At 36.9% G+C, this 15,691-nt stretch overlaps 1 protein-coding gene across 1 annotated transcript; it reads left to right on the forward strand.

Moving 5' to 3' along the window:
- The first annotated feature begins 463 nt into the window (after positions 1-463).
- LOC104243349 (alpha-L-arabinofuranosidase 1) lies at positions 464-10,463 on the forward strand. The gene is made up of 18 exons (XM_009798524.2): positions 464-594; positions 1,918-2,148; positions 2,650-2,704; positions 3,166-3,377; positions 4,209-4,330; positions 4,416-4,563; positions 5,101-5,170; positions 6,806-6,951; positions 7,119-7,164; positions 7,268-7,320; positions 7,722-7,866; positions 8,063-8,181; positions 8,287-8,358; positions 8,436-8,539; positions 9,084-9,140; positions 9,241-9,439; positions 9,750-9,896; positions 10,239-10,463. Exons 2-18 carry the CDS (start codon positions 1,972-1,974, stop codon positions 10,383-10,385), a joined length of 2,019 nt encoding a protein of 672 aa, XP_009796826.1. The 5' UTR covers positions 464-594; positions 1,918-1,971; the 3' UTR covers positions 10,386-10,463.
- The last annotated feature ends 5,228 nt before the right edge of the window (positions 10,464-15,691 follow it).

Below are 15,691 nucleotides of genomic sequence, written 5' to 3' on the forward strand. Positions count from 1 at the left end.
TTTCAAAAGTAGAATCCATAATATCATATAAAAATTGTAATTTTTGAGAAAAATATTATTTGGAGTTAAGTTGAAAAATGATATTTGGAAGTTGAAATTATGTTTGGACATGTATTTTACTTGAAAAAATATTACAGTTTTGTGAGTGGGAAATATTTTTTTTTTATGGAAAAACATATTTTTGAAAAAAAAATAAAACTTTTGTCAGGAAAAAAAAAATTATTATCCAGTAAACATCAGTGTGGGGCCAGCCACTAAAAGAGGATAAGAAAACGGTATTCAAGAATTGGTCCAAGATACTACTCTGCCCAGCCCCAGCACTTGAAGGAAACAAAACAAACTGCATACGTGAAAGCAAAGAGAGACAAATTATCTCTTGCTTTACTTCAAGCAATAAACAAACTCTCTTTCTTTCTCCCACCATCTTCAACTATATATATATAACAAAAATATCAGAGTCATTATTTATAACAAGACTTGCAGCACTGAGCTCACTCTATAACTAACCTCATCCATCTTCTCCTCTGTATAATCTTATAATACGTCAGAGCAGCAAAACCCACTAGTTTATTTGCTGGGCCAGCTCATTTCCAGGTGAAAAGATCTTGATATATTAATCAATTCCTCATATTTGGTCTTTCTTCTTTCTTGCTATTAGTAATTAAATTTTTGAGTTTTTCCAATTCTGTTTTCCTCTTTGATCACTGTATCCTATTCATTTCTTGATTAACTTCTTGTTCAATTAAGGGAAATGGAGGAGAGTGAAGGAAATTAATTGTGTTCCCTTGTTTGTTTTGACTGCAAATTAAAAGTTGGGTTTTTCTCTCGGTCAACAAGTTATACATCGACGGATTATAATATAGGGATAGTAGTACAGTTAATAATAAATACCATAGTATATGCATTGTTATTGGATGATGATTAATCTTATTAATATCTGGATATATATATTGTATAATCCAAACATTTGTTTACAACAACAACAACAGACCCAGGGTGACCCAGTGGGGTCTGGGGAGGGTAGCTTATATGCAGACCCTGCCTTTAATAAGGTACAAGAGGTTGTTTACGGAAAACCCTCAATCCAAACCTTTGTTTAAAAATAATAAAAAAACATAAATAAAATAGAATTTACAATTATCAAATTTTAGTATATAAAAACAAGCCTTATCTTGCTTTCCTAGAAGAGACATTATTTCATGACTTAAACCTGTGAGCAGAGGCGGACCCAGGAGTTGAAGGCCGTGGGTGCACTTTTGGATTCAAGCAAAATTTGCTTTGTATATAGGGTGCCCACTACTAATATATCACTATTTCTAAAGACATATACATCTATACATGAAATTTTTGCCAATTTAAGGGTGCCGGTGACCCCTCTTTTTATAGCATGTGTCCGCCTCCGCTTGTGACCTCCTGATCACAAGGTTGCTACTTTTTCCCTTGCATCAAGGCAATAGCTTCCGATCTTAAGCTCAATAATTTAGTGTAGCACAATAAGTTTGGCTTTTGAGACATTATATCTAGCATCTCCTTATGAATTCAGCTTAATGAGTTTCATTTGTATTATGGATTGGTCATTTTATCATTCTTCAGTTCTTCTATCATTTTAATCTGACAAAGCTTATCTAGTAACTTGGATACTTTGGGAACTAATGTATGAGCTAATAGACATAATAATATTTTCTCCTTTTTATGGCTTATCTTTTATGTATTGAATTGTATTCCTTGATTGCTGTTACTATCGTGCTAGTATAAGCAGAAAAATCCGACAAACCTGACTCTTATTGTTATTAATTCAGACAATAATCTTTTCGGTTCTGTCTTATGCTGACATTAGGTTGTTGTAAAAGGTAGCAACTTGATAACTTTATACTTCCATTAATGATCAAACTCTAACTGCATTTGCACCTTTCTCAGAGCTTAAATAGGCTACAGGCCTACAGCAGCAACAGCGAATAGACTGAGACGGAGATGGAGTCAAGGCATTCCCTTTATCACGTACTGCTTTTACTTTTCTGCGGTCTCTCTGCCCTGTGTCAGTGTTCGGCTACTGGGGTTGAAGCAAACCAGACAGCAGTATTGTTTGTGAATGCATCTGAAGCATCAGCAAGAAAAATACCTGATACTCTTTTTGGTATATTCTTTGAGGTGAGTTTAGTCATTTGGGTTCTCAATCTGTATTGCAAATGAGAAGTGTATACTTTCTAATATATAAAATGTATTAGGTGTTTTGTTTGCCATTTTCTTTTTCATGCAAACTCTTCTAATGTATATGATACTCAGAATCAGAACATCCTGCTTCTTGAAAACACATCTAGAATACATTTTGATTAGTTCATTCCATCAAGCCAAAATCCCCATTCTCAACTCTTGAAAAGATTTCCTGTTTGAACAGTTTTTGAACTAAAGAAGAAAATAGGATAAAAAATGACAGTGAAATTTTATCTTACGCCTGTCTATGATGTGAAACCTGAGAGTGTCCATCTTATGAACCATCAACATTTTCCAAATATCTGGAAGAGAATAATGCATGCCTTCTTTATGTGGGCGTAAGGGGAAAAGTTTTTAAAATAAATTGGACTTAATTTTCCATGAAATTAGATAATATCAATTTATTTAGTTTATAACACCTGGAACATTGTATTTCAGGAGATCAATCATGCTGGAGCTGGTGGATTGTGGGCTGAGCTTGTCAGCAACAGAGGTCAGCTTGACTTTATGGTTGCCTAAGAAAAGAAAATTCTCCAAAAAAATAAAATAATATATGCTTCGCTTCGTAGTGAGTAAGTAGTAAGGCTTTCTTTGGACTGAAAAAGAAAAAGGAAAAGAAAGGACAGACAGGAATTATGATGGAAAGGATGAAGTATTTATGTTTATGTTGCTCAAGCAGAAAATTAGAGTAAATTGTTACACGACTCTGTGCTGTATTTTCTCTTGGATTGTCATTATTACTTTTCCCTGACTGTTAACTTGGAGAGTTTTATACTCAGCATGCTACTGTGTCCAAGAGGTTACTTTTTGACTGATAAGAAGATTTTAGTCAAAATACTAATAAGGCACTTAATGTGAAATTTCTTGTTCTAATCATGCAATAAGAGTTTTACCTTCTATATATTCTTGACATTTATTTTATTTAAGTGTTAAATTTCTTGAAATCACTTTCAGGTTTTGAAGCTGGAGGCCCAAATGTACCTTCGAATATTGATCCTTGGTCTATCATCGGGGATGAGTCCTCAGTGATTGTCTCAACAGATCATTCATCATGCTTTGACCGGAACAAAATTGCACTTCGCATGCAGGTGCTCTGTGACCATAGAGGCACCAATATCTGTCCAGATGGAGGAGTTGGTATCTACAACCCTGGATTTTGGGGCATGGTATGTTTATCATGCTTGACTGAAACGTTGTTCATGCGTTCCTCTCTTCCTCTCTCAAAGATTCACTGTGACATTGGATAGTCACATCCCAAGCTCATGTCACATATTGTCCGCTTTAGTCCAAGAAACCTCACGGATTTGTCCCTTGTTGTACTATGCCACATCAAGCCGAGAAAAGCGCTTACCATGTGAATTTGTACTCTATCTTATATAATACTTCATTTCCTCTTTCTTTTTGATGTGGGATTTGCCGAAGGTATCATATGCACTCTTTCTTCAGAAGCCTGCCAATTCTTCTTTTTGACGTGTCCTCCTTCATGGGCGTGACCATACACCCTTGTAGGGACTCAACGTCTTCATTGAGTTTTGCCCTACCATTGTACTGTCGGAATTAGGCGTCGGTACCATATTTGTCACAGCCCAAGCCCATGATACGTATTATCCGCTTTGTCCCATCAAACCTTACATATTTGTTCTTTGTTGCACTATGCCACATGGAGACCAAGAGTATGTGAACATGCGCGCGCTATATAAGTGAAGTTCTATATAAGATAGTATATAAGTTTAAATGGTACGCACGCTTTTGGGCTCGATATGGCATAATCCAATAATGGACAAATCCGTGAGGCTTGTTGGGCCAAGGCGGACAATACGTACTATGGGCTTGGTAAGTGACATGGATTTCCTTCATTTGTATCATCAAGTCTTCACTTACATTTCAATCAGAATTTTATTACTATAAACTAAGATGCCGATCTAGGTGTTGCTTTCTTTAAGTATTTTTTGGTGCATGTTCTGTATTTATTGTCCTCATTTTTTGCTTTCCTGCAGAATATTGAGCAGGGAAAGAGTTACAAACTAGTGCTTTATGTTCGTTCACAAGAATCAATCAATGTATCTGTTGCTTTAACTGGTTCAAATGGATTGCAAAAGTTGGCTACTTCCAACATAGTGTAAGTATATGTCTAGTTACCTTTGTTTTCCATGTTTTTACAAAGTGCGGTTCTTGCACACAATTCATTCAACATGTTCTTGCAGAGCTGCCGATGTTTCAAGTTGGACAAAAGTGGAAATCCTGTTAGAAGCAAAAGGAACAAATCCCAATTCGAGACTCGAATTGAGATCAACTACAAAAGGTGTTATATGGTTTGATCAAGTGTCATTGATGCCTACGGACACATATAAGGTATGTAGCTGAGAACTTTCTTATAGCTATTCAGAGAAGGCTCAAAATTAATCAAGGAGATTGGCTTTAATGCAGCTGGCTGAGTTAATGACATATTTCTGAACCAAAAAACTCCTAAAGGGGATTCTTTTCTTGTTTATTGTATACAGGATGTGTAACCAGCTTCAGTTCTGTTCCGATATCATTAGGTTTATATCAATCAGTAAACTAACGTTTATCCAAATAAATTGGGTCGCCTATACATGAATCCTCTGTCAATTCTTCAGAGGATATTATTAGGTTTTACATTTGGGAAAAATTAAAACTTGTTGACCATGTAGGCATTGTTAACTAATAATGTGTATAATTTGTCAATGAAGATAAATTCACAAATTATTGCAACTGGTTTTTGCTCATTATTTGGCTGTAAATATTCAACAATCCTTTCGATGAGTATGACATTGTCTTCGATTATTTTTCTTTCATATTTTTCATTTTTGTAGGACATTGGTTGTATTTGTATGATAAATATGGTTTGTGGCAATTTTCTTGGCACAGGGCCATGGCTTCAGGAAAGATCTTTTTGGAATGCTTAAAGATTTGAAACCAGCATTCATTAGATTTCCAGGTATTCTCCATTTCAGCTTGTTCCATGCTGATGGACTGGGAATTACAGTTATTAGTATTTTATACCTGCTACTTATTTATAATTTTTTTTTACATGAGCCCTTCTGTCACAGTCTAACCAAATTAATCTGGAAATGAACGAATGCGAAAAGGAATTGGGACAATTTTTTGTTATATTGAAATAAAAGCAGAACTGAACTACAAGCTAAGGAAAAGAGGATTGGAAAACTAAATGAAACAGTAAATCTCCATGACTGAACTCTAGACCTGCAGAAGAGAGAAGGGACTGGGTTAGAGGAGGGAATCAGGAAGAAGAGAATTTGGGAGGAAGTAAGAGAAAGGAAATACCGTGTATTCGTTGCTCGTCTCTGCAGAGTTTGTTAGTTAAATAACAAACTCCTCGCCAGCTGGCAGAATCTGTTCCCTTGAGCTTCAATAAGTAACTAATGATCTGAGCCCTCGATTATGTGTTTAGTTAAACCTCCCCTTCTGATTCAAGATCGAACTCCTCTAGATAAATTTATTTAGTTAATAACTTCTGGGTCATAACACCTTCTTGACGAGGAAGTAAAATATTAGTTGAGAGGAATTATTCATGAGTAAATTGTAAACAGAAAGCACAATAAAAAGAATTTTATGCAGGATTTCTTAGAGATAAAAAAAAGAAGCCCATATATAACTGTCTTATGTATTAGTGTAATTTTTTCCCACAGGAGTTTCAGTAACATCATTTTTTCATTTCTTTAGACTCCGTTCAAACAGAGACCGTGTGATGTACTTCTATTAAAGGAAAATTTATCTTGTAAAGATTGAATTTAGGTGAATTGATAGATCACTAAAGGGTAGTATAGGTGAACATCCTCCCTAGACACTTGATGAAGGAGTATTCTACCTAGCATTTAATTGAGCAGAGGCTTCTAAATATTGGATGATTCCAGCTGCATATCTCATGTAAATATTTACAATTTCTGGTTTTTGAATTCCATGTATGATTCTTTTGATATACTTTATGAAATCACCTGAAAATTCCGTAACAGAACAATTCTACTAAGTGAGATAATACATCTTTGATTCTAAGACTGATCTTCGGAATTTCCAAGTCTGATCTGATTAATGGCATTATTCTGATCACATCTTTTTTTTTTTGTTGTTGCTTTTACACTGTTAGATGTGGGATTAGTATCAGAAACTGTTCAACGTTTATCCCATATTTTTACTTCCAAATCCGTGACCAATTAATGCAAGTATTTCCCATCAGACTTCGACTTATGATTTCTCAACATATAGTAACATGTTTCCTTCCCTAGGGTTTAGCTTGAAGGAACTTAACTTAAAAATTTAGTTGAAATTCGGACTTTCTTTTCTTGTTTTGCTTTACTTCTTTGAAACAGACAATTTCTCCTTTTCATCTGTTAATCATTTGTATTCGAGCACATTTAGAATTTTAAACAACTAGCTTATACGGTGTTTGCTAGGAAAAAGGAATAGGACAAATATAGTAAAAGATCTCATCATTTAGAGGACTTAATTTTACCTCTGTGAAGTCCCCCTATCAATCTGCATATCTTCTATGTGAGCTTCTTAAAATAATCAGATTATCCAATGTTGATAAATCGTTCATGTTATCTGTCTCTAGGTGGATGTTTTGTTGAAGGTGACTATTTAAGAAATGCATTTAGGTGGAAAGAAACCATTGGGCAATGGGAAGAGAGGCCCGGGCACTTTGGTGATGTTTGGAATTATTGGACTGATGATGGGCTTGGCCATTTTGAGTTCCTGCAGGTAATATTCTATGTTCTATGGCCATTTTGGCTGGTCATGCATGCTACCCCCCCCCCCCCACACACACACGAAAATAAAAAATAAAAATGAAAAGAGCACGCGTGCACACACTTGATGCAAACATTCGTATGCTTCTGAATGTGAATAACTCCAGCCCTTTTCTGCAGCTTGCCGAAGACCTAGGTGCACGGCCGGTGTGGGTTTTCAACAACGGTAGTCCCCCCACTTCCTCAAATGCACTATTCTTTGTCTATTAGTTAATTTCGTTTGTTTACTTGATTTAATTCTTCTTCCTTTTATGCTTCTAAATTTTCAGGAGTCAGCCACCATGATGAAGTTGACACTTCCGCTATTTTACCTTTTGTGCAAGTAGGTTTCTTGAATGTTTAGCTCATCAAAATATGATCTGAGATTTAATAGAATAAATATTATATAGATTTTATCTAGTGCTGTGAACCTTTCTCTTGTGTGTCAGCTGTGAATTCCTGGCCACTAAAAACTCACATCACTAAAAGCTTCATTTTAATGGCTATAATACTCGCAGGCTTGTGCATTAATAGGTTTATGGTGTTACATATTCAATCACCAAAGTAATTAATATTTTGAAATCAACTTACAGAGTAGACATCATTTTTTATTGTTGCATAAATTGGTTAAGAAAGTAAAATTAGCAGTGGAAACACTCTTGCTTCCCGCTCTGTAGCAACAATTCATCTTCATTCAGTCCATGCTACATTATGTTTATATGAATATATGTTGTGTCTATCCAGGAAATCTTAGATGGTCTTGAGTTTGCAAGAGGTGATCCTACCTCAACATGGGGTTCTGTGCGAGCCAAAATGGGACATCCGGAGCCCTTTGATTTGAAATATGTGGCGATTGGAAATGAGGATTGTGGAAAGTCAAAATACCGTGGTAGGCATACTTATCGTATTTGGAAGATCATATGTGTCCGTTGTTTCACAGGGAGCTTATTAACAGAGCATAAAGGATTCATATTTCGCATAACTTTCTCGCACATATTTTTTACAATTTTCTGCATAGGTCAACGCAGCGTACCTATCTAAGAGGAAAAGATTCTCGTGTGTGATTTCTGTTCCTTGTGATACAGGAAATTACCTCAAGTTCTATTCAGCCATCAAAGATGCGTACCCAGATATTAGGATAATCTCAAACTGTGATGGTTCTTCCAGTCCACTGGATCACCCAGCTGATTTATATGATTTTCATGTAAGATCTTGACGCTTTTCTGACTCTTTCAGTATATCTGAAGCGTTAACTTTGATTTGTTTTGTCTTTGCACAAGCTTTAACTTTGTGATGTTTCTATTGTTAGATTTATAGCAGCGCAAGTTCGGTATTTTCTAATGCTCGCCATTTTGATAGTACACGACGCAGTGGACCAAAGGTCGGTAAAGCTTCCTTTTTTATGATTAGTGAGTTAAATTACTAAGTGATGCTTGCGTATAACATATATTTCAACAGGCTTTTATAAGTGAGTATGCTGTGACCGGAAATGATGCTGGAAAAGGTAGTCTTTTGGCAGCATTGGCTGAAGCTGGTTTCCTCATTGGGGTAGAAAAGAACAGGTACCTGTGTAATATTTGTCTAATTTTCTATTTAAATTTTTTAACGCTTCCCATGTGTATGTAGTGTTTCCTCGTTATAGAAAACTTATGAGGGGCAGACCACATTCAGAAATATTTTGCAGGGATGGCTTTCACCCCCAATAGCTAACAGTATTGCTGTGTAGACCTTAGATCAACCAATTAATGAGATCATTTAGTCCTACAACGATAAAGGGTGATATATGATTTTTACTTTGACGAATTACTTATAGAAAGGGTGATATGTGATTTTACTTAACAAAGTCTACGTTGATTAACGCCCTTCTCTTTTTCATACGAAAATAACTGATCTTTCCTTTAGCTTTTCCTTGAAAATGTTTTAATCTATGCCGGTCCATCATACGGTGTACTATGTGGTACCTTTTATTTACTGTATGCCGGATGACTTTGATCTTAGAGGTCAGGCATAGACTATGCTAATCACCTTCAACTAATTGATATTCCATCTTTTTCCCTTTTCTATGTTCTCATTTTTTGATGTTACTTGAAATTTTCCTCTGTTCAGCGAAGCAATTGAAATGGCAAGTTATGCACCCCTATTTGTTAATGACAATGACAGGAGGTATATCTGATTGCTTCTCCTCTTATTTCTCTCTCTCCTTTTTGTTTTTAAAGAAATTATCTTAATGTATTCTATCGAACAAAATTGTTCTTTCATGTAGGTGGAACCCAGATGCAATTGTCTTCACTTCTTCACAAATGTATGGAACCCCAAGTTATTGGATGCAGCATTTCTTCAAAGAGTCAAACGGTGCAACTCTTCTGAGTTCATCACTTCAAGCTAATCCTTCAAATTCACTTATAGCATCTGCCATCACTTGGCGAAATTCAGTTGATAACAACGAGTATTTGAGAATAAAGGTGTGGATATTTTCTTGTTTTGGTTCATCACTCTTTGAGGGTTAAGGTCGGCTAGTTTCTTATGTACGATAGCTTCTTCTTTGTTGGTTATCATTAGCACTTCAAGACTTTTGAATGGTCTACATTCACTCTTAACAACTATTTAGCGTCGTTTTATGGTGAGTACATGATAGTTCAGGTTCTTCAAAAGGGAAGTTAGATTTTATTTCCATAATCCTAAGATGCGCCATCGTCCTGACCATTTTGCATTTACACACTGTTCTCCACCTTTAATAGGTTCATTATTCATACGTTGAGATATTTTCCCCAGGTTGTGAACTTTGGGACCACCGCCGTTACTCTTAAAATCTCTATCAGCGGATTGGATCAGAACACTTTAGAGTCATCTGGAGCAATAAAAACTACATTAACATCCACCAATGTGATGGATGAAAATTCCTTCAAAGAGCCTAATAAGGTACAAACATCTTTTCATTTAATTCTTTAATATCCTAAAAAGGTTCGTGGTCTTTCGCGGAATATAGTATTTCCTGGATCTGCTGGCAAGATTTGTTGGTTTGGCGTAAGTTGTTTCACAATTAGCAGCTAAACTGAACTTTTTTCTTTCTTACTTTGCCTCGTCAATATCTACAGAAATGTTGTAATTATGGCGATAGCTAATTTAGAACTTAGGGTAATTAACAGAACTGTCACCTCTGTTAGTGTATGAGGAGCATGCTAAAACTATTATTTCAATTTGTAACCTTAATTTGTTTATGTGGTTGCTTTTCTTAAAATTTTGTTTTTTCTATTTAAGCAGGTATCACCTGTTAAAGCGATGCTTGAAAAAGTTAGCGAGAGCATGGATGTTGTACTGTCTCCACGTTCCCTCACTTCATTTGACTTGTTAAGAAAATCAATCAGCACTAGTGTTGATCCTGCTTCTGCACTTATAGCTTCATACTAAGACTATGTACCATTTATGAATGCGTGGTTATAAATCCATAATATCAATTTCATATATATTCATGCAGTTACTTCTTAATACTATCTCCTATATTTCTTTTTGTTGTTCTCTGGCACTTTGCTCAACTTCTTAGAGAAGTCTACTTTGTGAAACAATAGCGCCGGGAATAAATTTACTCATACTCGATGATTACATCAAACAATTAAATTCGCGACTGTACTTCCAGAAGGAGTACGTTCGGAGAAATAGTTTCTTAGATGTATTACCGTATAGATCCACTTTTTACAAGTCTGAAATCTTTAAGCTTTAATAAGTGTCACGCGTAACTATGATCTTTTTTCTCGCTATGATTGATTAATATATTTCTCACCTTGATTATATTTTAGAGATAAAGTACCCGTTAAATTAACTTGGTTTGATGCAAACACTGGATGTGAATTTTTCCTTCTTTAGCAAAGTAAAGCTGGCCCATATATTATCAGATTCTCACATTGCAGTGGACATTGAAAGTATGATAACACAAACAGCAAGAAAATCTGCAAAATTAAAGGCCAATATGAAAGTACGGGGGGGGGGGTGAATTATATATTTTTAATCTTAATCTCTATTAGTTGATTGGTTTTTCAATTAGTCGACTAGATGCAATAACCTAACAGTTATAATAGCAGAATATAAAACACAGAAAGTAAGTGTAGGAATTCAAGACACCGGGATTTTATACTGGTTCGGATTCAATGTGAATCCTAGTCCAGTCCTCTTGGGTTGCAAGGGAGTTCTCTTTAGTAAATGTGTTTCTTCGAGTACAATGGAATTATATATTTTTAATCTCAATCTCTATTAGTTGATTGGTTTTTCAATTAGTCGACTAGATGCAATAACCTAACAGTTATAATAGCAGAATATAAAACACAGAAAGTAAGTGTAGGAATTCAAGACACCGGAATTTTATACTGGTTCGGATTCAATGTGAATCCTAATCCAGTCCTCTTGGGTTGCAAGAGAGTTCTCTTTAGTAAATGTGTTTCTTCGAGTACAATGGAAATGCCGTGATAACTCAGTTCCTATAACACTCGTCTCTTTTGATACAATGCCTCACCAGTGTTGTTCTCTCTTTTTTTCTCTGACTTGTTACACAGCATGTCTTAGAGAACTACAATGTTTGTTTGCAGTAGAACAAAGAGAGGATTTTTGGTTCGATCAAAGTATATGTGTCTAAGGCTTGATGCTGAGTATAAATACTTTGGTAAAGGCCGTTTGCTGACGAGACTTGACAACCCAAGAGATTTGATCCTTGGAAAGAGATTGATTCTTTCCAAGAATAAGATTGCTTGTCGTTGCTCTTCCTTGATGAGAGAAAATTAACATCTTTCCTTCTACAGTTGTTGATGATGAGGGTTTACTCCTTGATTGTTGGTCCTTCCGAAATTAGCAGCTCAACTAATCTTCTTACAGAATTTTTGATGCTTTTTGACTGCTTCAATCTTCCGGATTGACTATGCTGGCCTTGATTGATGCCTTAAGTTTAGGCTTGCTTGATTCTTTCTATCGCAGCTGTCCATGATTTTGTAATCTTTGCTAATTGATTTCTTTCCTTAAGCATCCAAATTGGCTTCAACAATCTCGTAGTATCTCCTTGATTCCTTGATCTTCTCTAATTGATTTCCTGCACAGATATATTATTTGCATCATTAAAATTAGATCTAACAATCTCCCCTTTTTGATGATGACAAAATAATATATATGTATAAACAACAGTTGAATTCCCTGTGTTTTACTCCCCCTCAATGTATGCAGTTGACAGGTTCATAGTACTCCCCCTCAGTTCATGCAGTTGACTAGTCCATTGTTGGAGTCGACTCCTGCCATGGAGGATGCTAATTTTGCCACAGTCAACTATACATGTATACAGATACAACATATACTCTTCTCCCCCTTTTTGACATCAATAAAGAGGGAACAAACCATGAACTAAACAATATATATATAGCATTAAACGACAGAGTTATAGTCCAAACAGAAATAACTAAAACAAAATAAAAACAGAAATTATCCAATGGCTGAGATAACAACCCAAAAATAGCACAACAAAAAAATTATCTTAAGCAATCACATTAACGACACAGAAAATAGGTAAGAGTGTTGCAGATGGCCTCCTTTAATTGTTTATGTAACGACCAGACCGGTCGTTTTGAGCTCTAGCGCGTCGTTCAACAGTTTGAGGCCATGAGCAGCTTCACTTCAGGTATTATGACTTGTGCGCACGGTCGGAATTGAATTCCGGGAAGTTCGGAGTTGATTTGGAAAGAGAATTCTCATTTCAGAAGCTTTAAGTTGAAAGAATTGGCTAAGGTTGGATTTTTGAGTAAACGATCTCGGAATCGGGATTCAAAGGTTTCAGCAGGTTCGTATGATGATTTCGGACTTGGGCGTATGTCCGAATCGGGTTTTGGAAGACCCGGGAACGTTTCAACGCCTATTGTGGAAGTTAGCATTTTGGAAGAAATTCCATAAGTTTGGGTTGAAGTGCATTCCAGTGCTATCGATGTTCGTTTGGGATTCCGAGTCTGGGAATAGCTCCGTATGGTGATTCTGGTATTGAGAGCACGATCGGAAGTGAATTCGGAGGGCCGTAAGTCATTTTGGAGTCATTTGGCTAAAGATAGAAATTTGAAGGTTTTTGGGAAGTTTGACCGAGAGTTGACTTTTTGATATCGGGGTCGGTTTCGATTTCGAAAGTTGGAGTAGGTCCGTAATGTCGAATATGACTTGTGTGCAAAATTTGAGGTCAATCGGATGTGATTTGATATGTTTTGGCATCGAATGAAGAAATTTGAAATTCTAAAGTTCATTAAGCTTGTATTGGAGGTCGATTCATGATTTTAGCGCTGTTGGATATGATTTGAGGCCTCGAGCAAATCCGTAATGTGTTTTGGGATTGGTTGGGTCCTAGGGGCCTTGGGTGGATTCCGGGTGGTTAACAGATCGAAAATGGAATTTTGGAAAGGTCTGAAGTTGCTGGTTGCTGGTGTAACCGCACCTGCGAGACTAAGGCCGCAGGTGCGGAGCCGCAAAAGCGGCCTTCGTGCCGCAAAAGTGGAAATGGACGGCTAGGCTAGGACCGCAGATGCGGTCGTTTTGCCGCAGATGTGGGACCGCATCTGCGGAGGAGAGGGCGCAGAAGCGGCATGGGCTGGGAGCCCTGGACCACAGAAGCAGCATTTGGTTCGTACCTGCGAGACCGCAGAAACGGTCAAGAGACCACAGATGCAGAAATGCTGGAGGCAGTGGGGTTCTTTTAAATCGGGGGTTGGGTTCATTTAAACCCCATTTCTTCCATTGGAGCCGATTTTGGAGTAACTTTGAGGTGCCATTTTCACCACTAAGCATGAGGTAAGTAATTTATACTAGATTTTAGTTAATTACATGATTATATACGGATTTGGACATGGAAATTGGTAGAAACGTGGGGTTTGAGGGGAAACCTAGAAAATTGATATTCTTGGATTTTGACAACGATTTTGGGTATGAAATTAAGAGAAAATCATATTGAGTTCGTGAGTTCATGGGTAAACTTTATCTTCAAAAAATTTTGGAATCCGGGCACGTGGGTCCGAGGGCAATTTTGCCAACTTTTCGATTTTATAAATTGAATTTTTTTTTTGGCAATCCGCTAGGCAAGCGGCTAGGGCTAGTGTTTATTAATTCAAGAAAGTACAAATACAACAATTAGGAAAAGTATAAATAAGGGGGACAATAGCACCGGTATTGTTACCCATATGCCTTGGCTATATAATTACTCATCTGCGCCTTATGATGGCAGCCTCATGTAGAGGATTCATGGTGTAGCTGCCGGCACAGTCTCACGAGGGCATATAATCTCATATCCGTGTGGATATTTTTCCAAAGGCATAGGACCAAGGCAACACAAACCTGGCTAAACCTTACCTTACTAATCCTATTGAGGCGTAAGAAGCCTCTCCTACTAGCATGCATGTAAAAAATAAGAAGTTGAGAGTACCAAATATTCTATGATCATCACAGAGTTTATAACATACTCTACGATGATATTACAAATGATTATACTAATAAAATGATAAAATATAACATAGAAGTAATTAAAATCTTGTCCTTTCTTGTCCAATCCTGTAACTTCTTCAAGTTGTACCTCTTTGTCTTGTTCATCAACCCTATTCAAAATGTGTTCGAGATTCATCATTATTTTTTTGAACGGTGTGACTTTGTAGATGTATTTTGGATGGCCTTTTTTTGTTTGGCAACTCTCATTGGAAGTCGCCTTACGTTTGTATCTTCATTCACCTTGCCGTCCCAACTTTTATCCCTTGTACGAGACTTCTTACTTTTTCCACTATGCATTGGTGATAAATCCCCTTTTCTTGCTGCCTCTGCCCGGCATTGATTTAGAATATCATCTTCCTCACCTTCTTCAAATGTATCTCTGCCTACAATCACCGGTATTGGTATGTCTTGATCAAAACCTTGTGGCACCATAGTGTTTCCCTCCTGTGGATTAACCAAAGTTGCCTTGTGTCGTGGTTGTTCTACAGTTTGCAATTTGTTCCTGCTTGTACTTGCACGCCCAGTGCTGCCAGCATTAAAATATATAGAATTCACAGGATTTGAACTTACCATTGCATCCAAGAGTCTTCTCTCTTCTGCTGAGAAAACTGTAGTGTTTGTGACCAATTGTTGCTGCCCAGGTTCTAGTTTTGGTGCTGATTCCACCCCACCAATAGCATTTGAGGTGGTTGTTAAAATATGGTGTTTCCCAGTCGAGATCACTCCATAGTTGTTTGCAACTTGCTGCTGCCCAATCGTCTTTGCTCCATTAATGGTTGCCTTCAATTGCTGGTCAGATGTTGTATTCAAATGCTGCTGCTGCTGTTCGATGAGTGATGTTGCTGCATTTTGTTCCACCACCTTCTGCAGCCGCCCATGCGTAATTGTTGCTGCATTTTGCATCAGAGAGGTACGTGTTGTGCTAGCTGCCCTTTTTTGGTTTGCACTTTTTGGCACAAATACTTGTGCTTTTGCATTGAGTTTACTGCTGGAATTTGCCTTCATGGAATTGCCAAATTGAGGAAAAGATGGTGAGCCTGCTGATAGAACCTCTTCGTCTTCACTCTCTTGGTCATCCTCTTCACTCGAATTCCCAAAGTACACATCACCATAGAGTTCCTCATCATCATACTCTCGTTGATCTGTCCATAGTTTAGATTTGATTGCCATCCCCCTTAAATTTGCCTTGATGTTCCTCCCCAAGCTGCTGTCGAAAAAATTCTCATTGT

This window comes from Nicotiana sylvestris, chromosome 12 (genome assembly GCF_000393655.2).
Source record: "Nicotiana sylvestris chromosome 12, ASM39365v2, whole genome shotgun sequence".
NCBI classification, from domain to species: domain Eukaryota; kingdom Viridiplantae; phylum Streptophyta; class Magnoliopsida; order Solanales; family Solanaceae; genus Nicotiana; species Nicotiana sylvestris.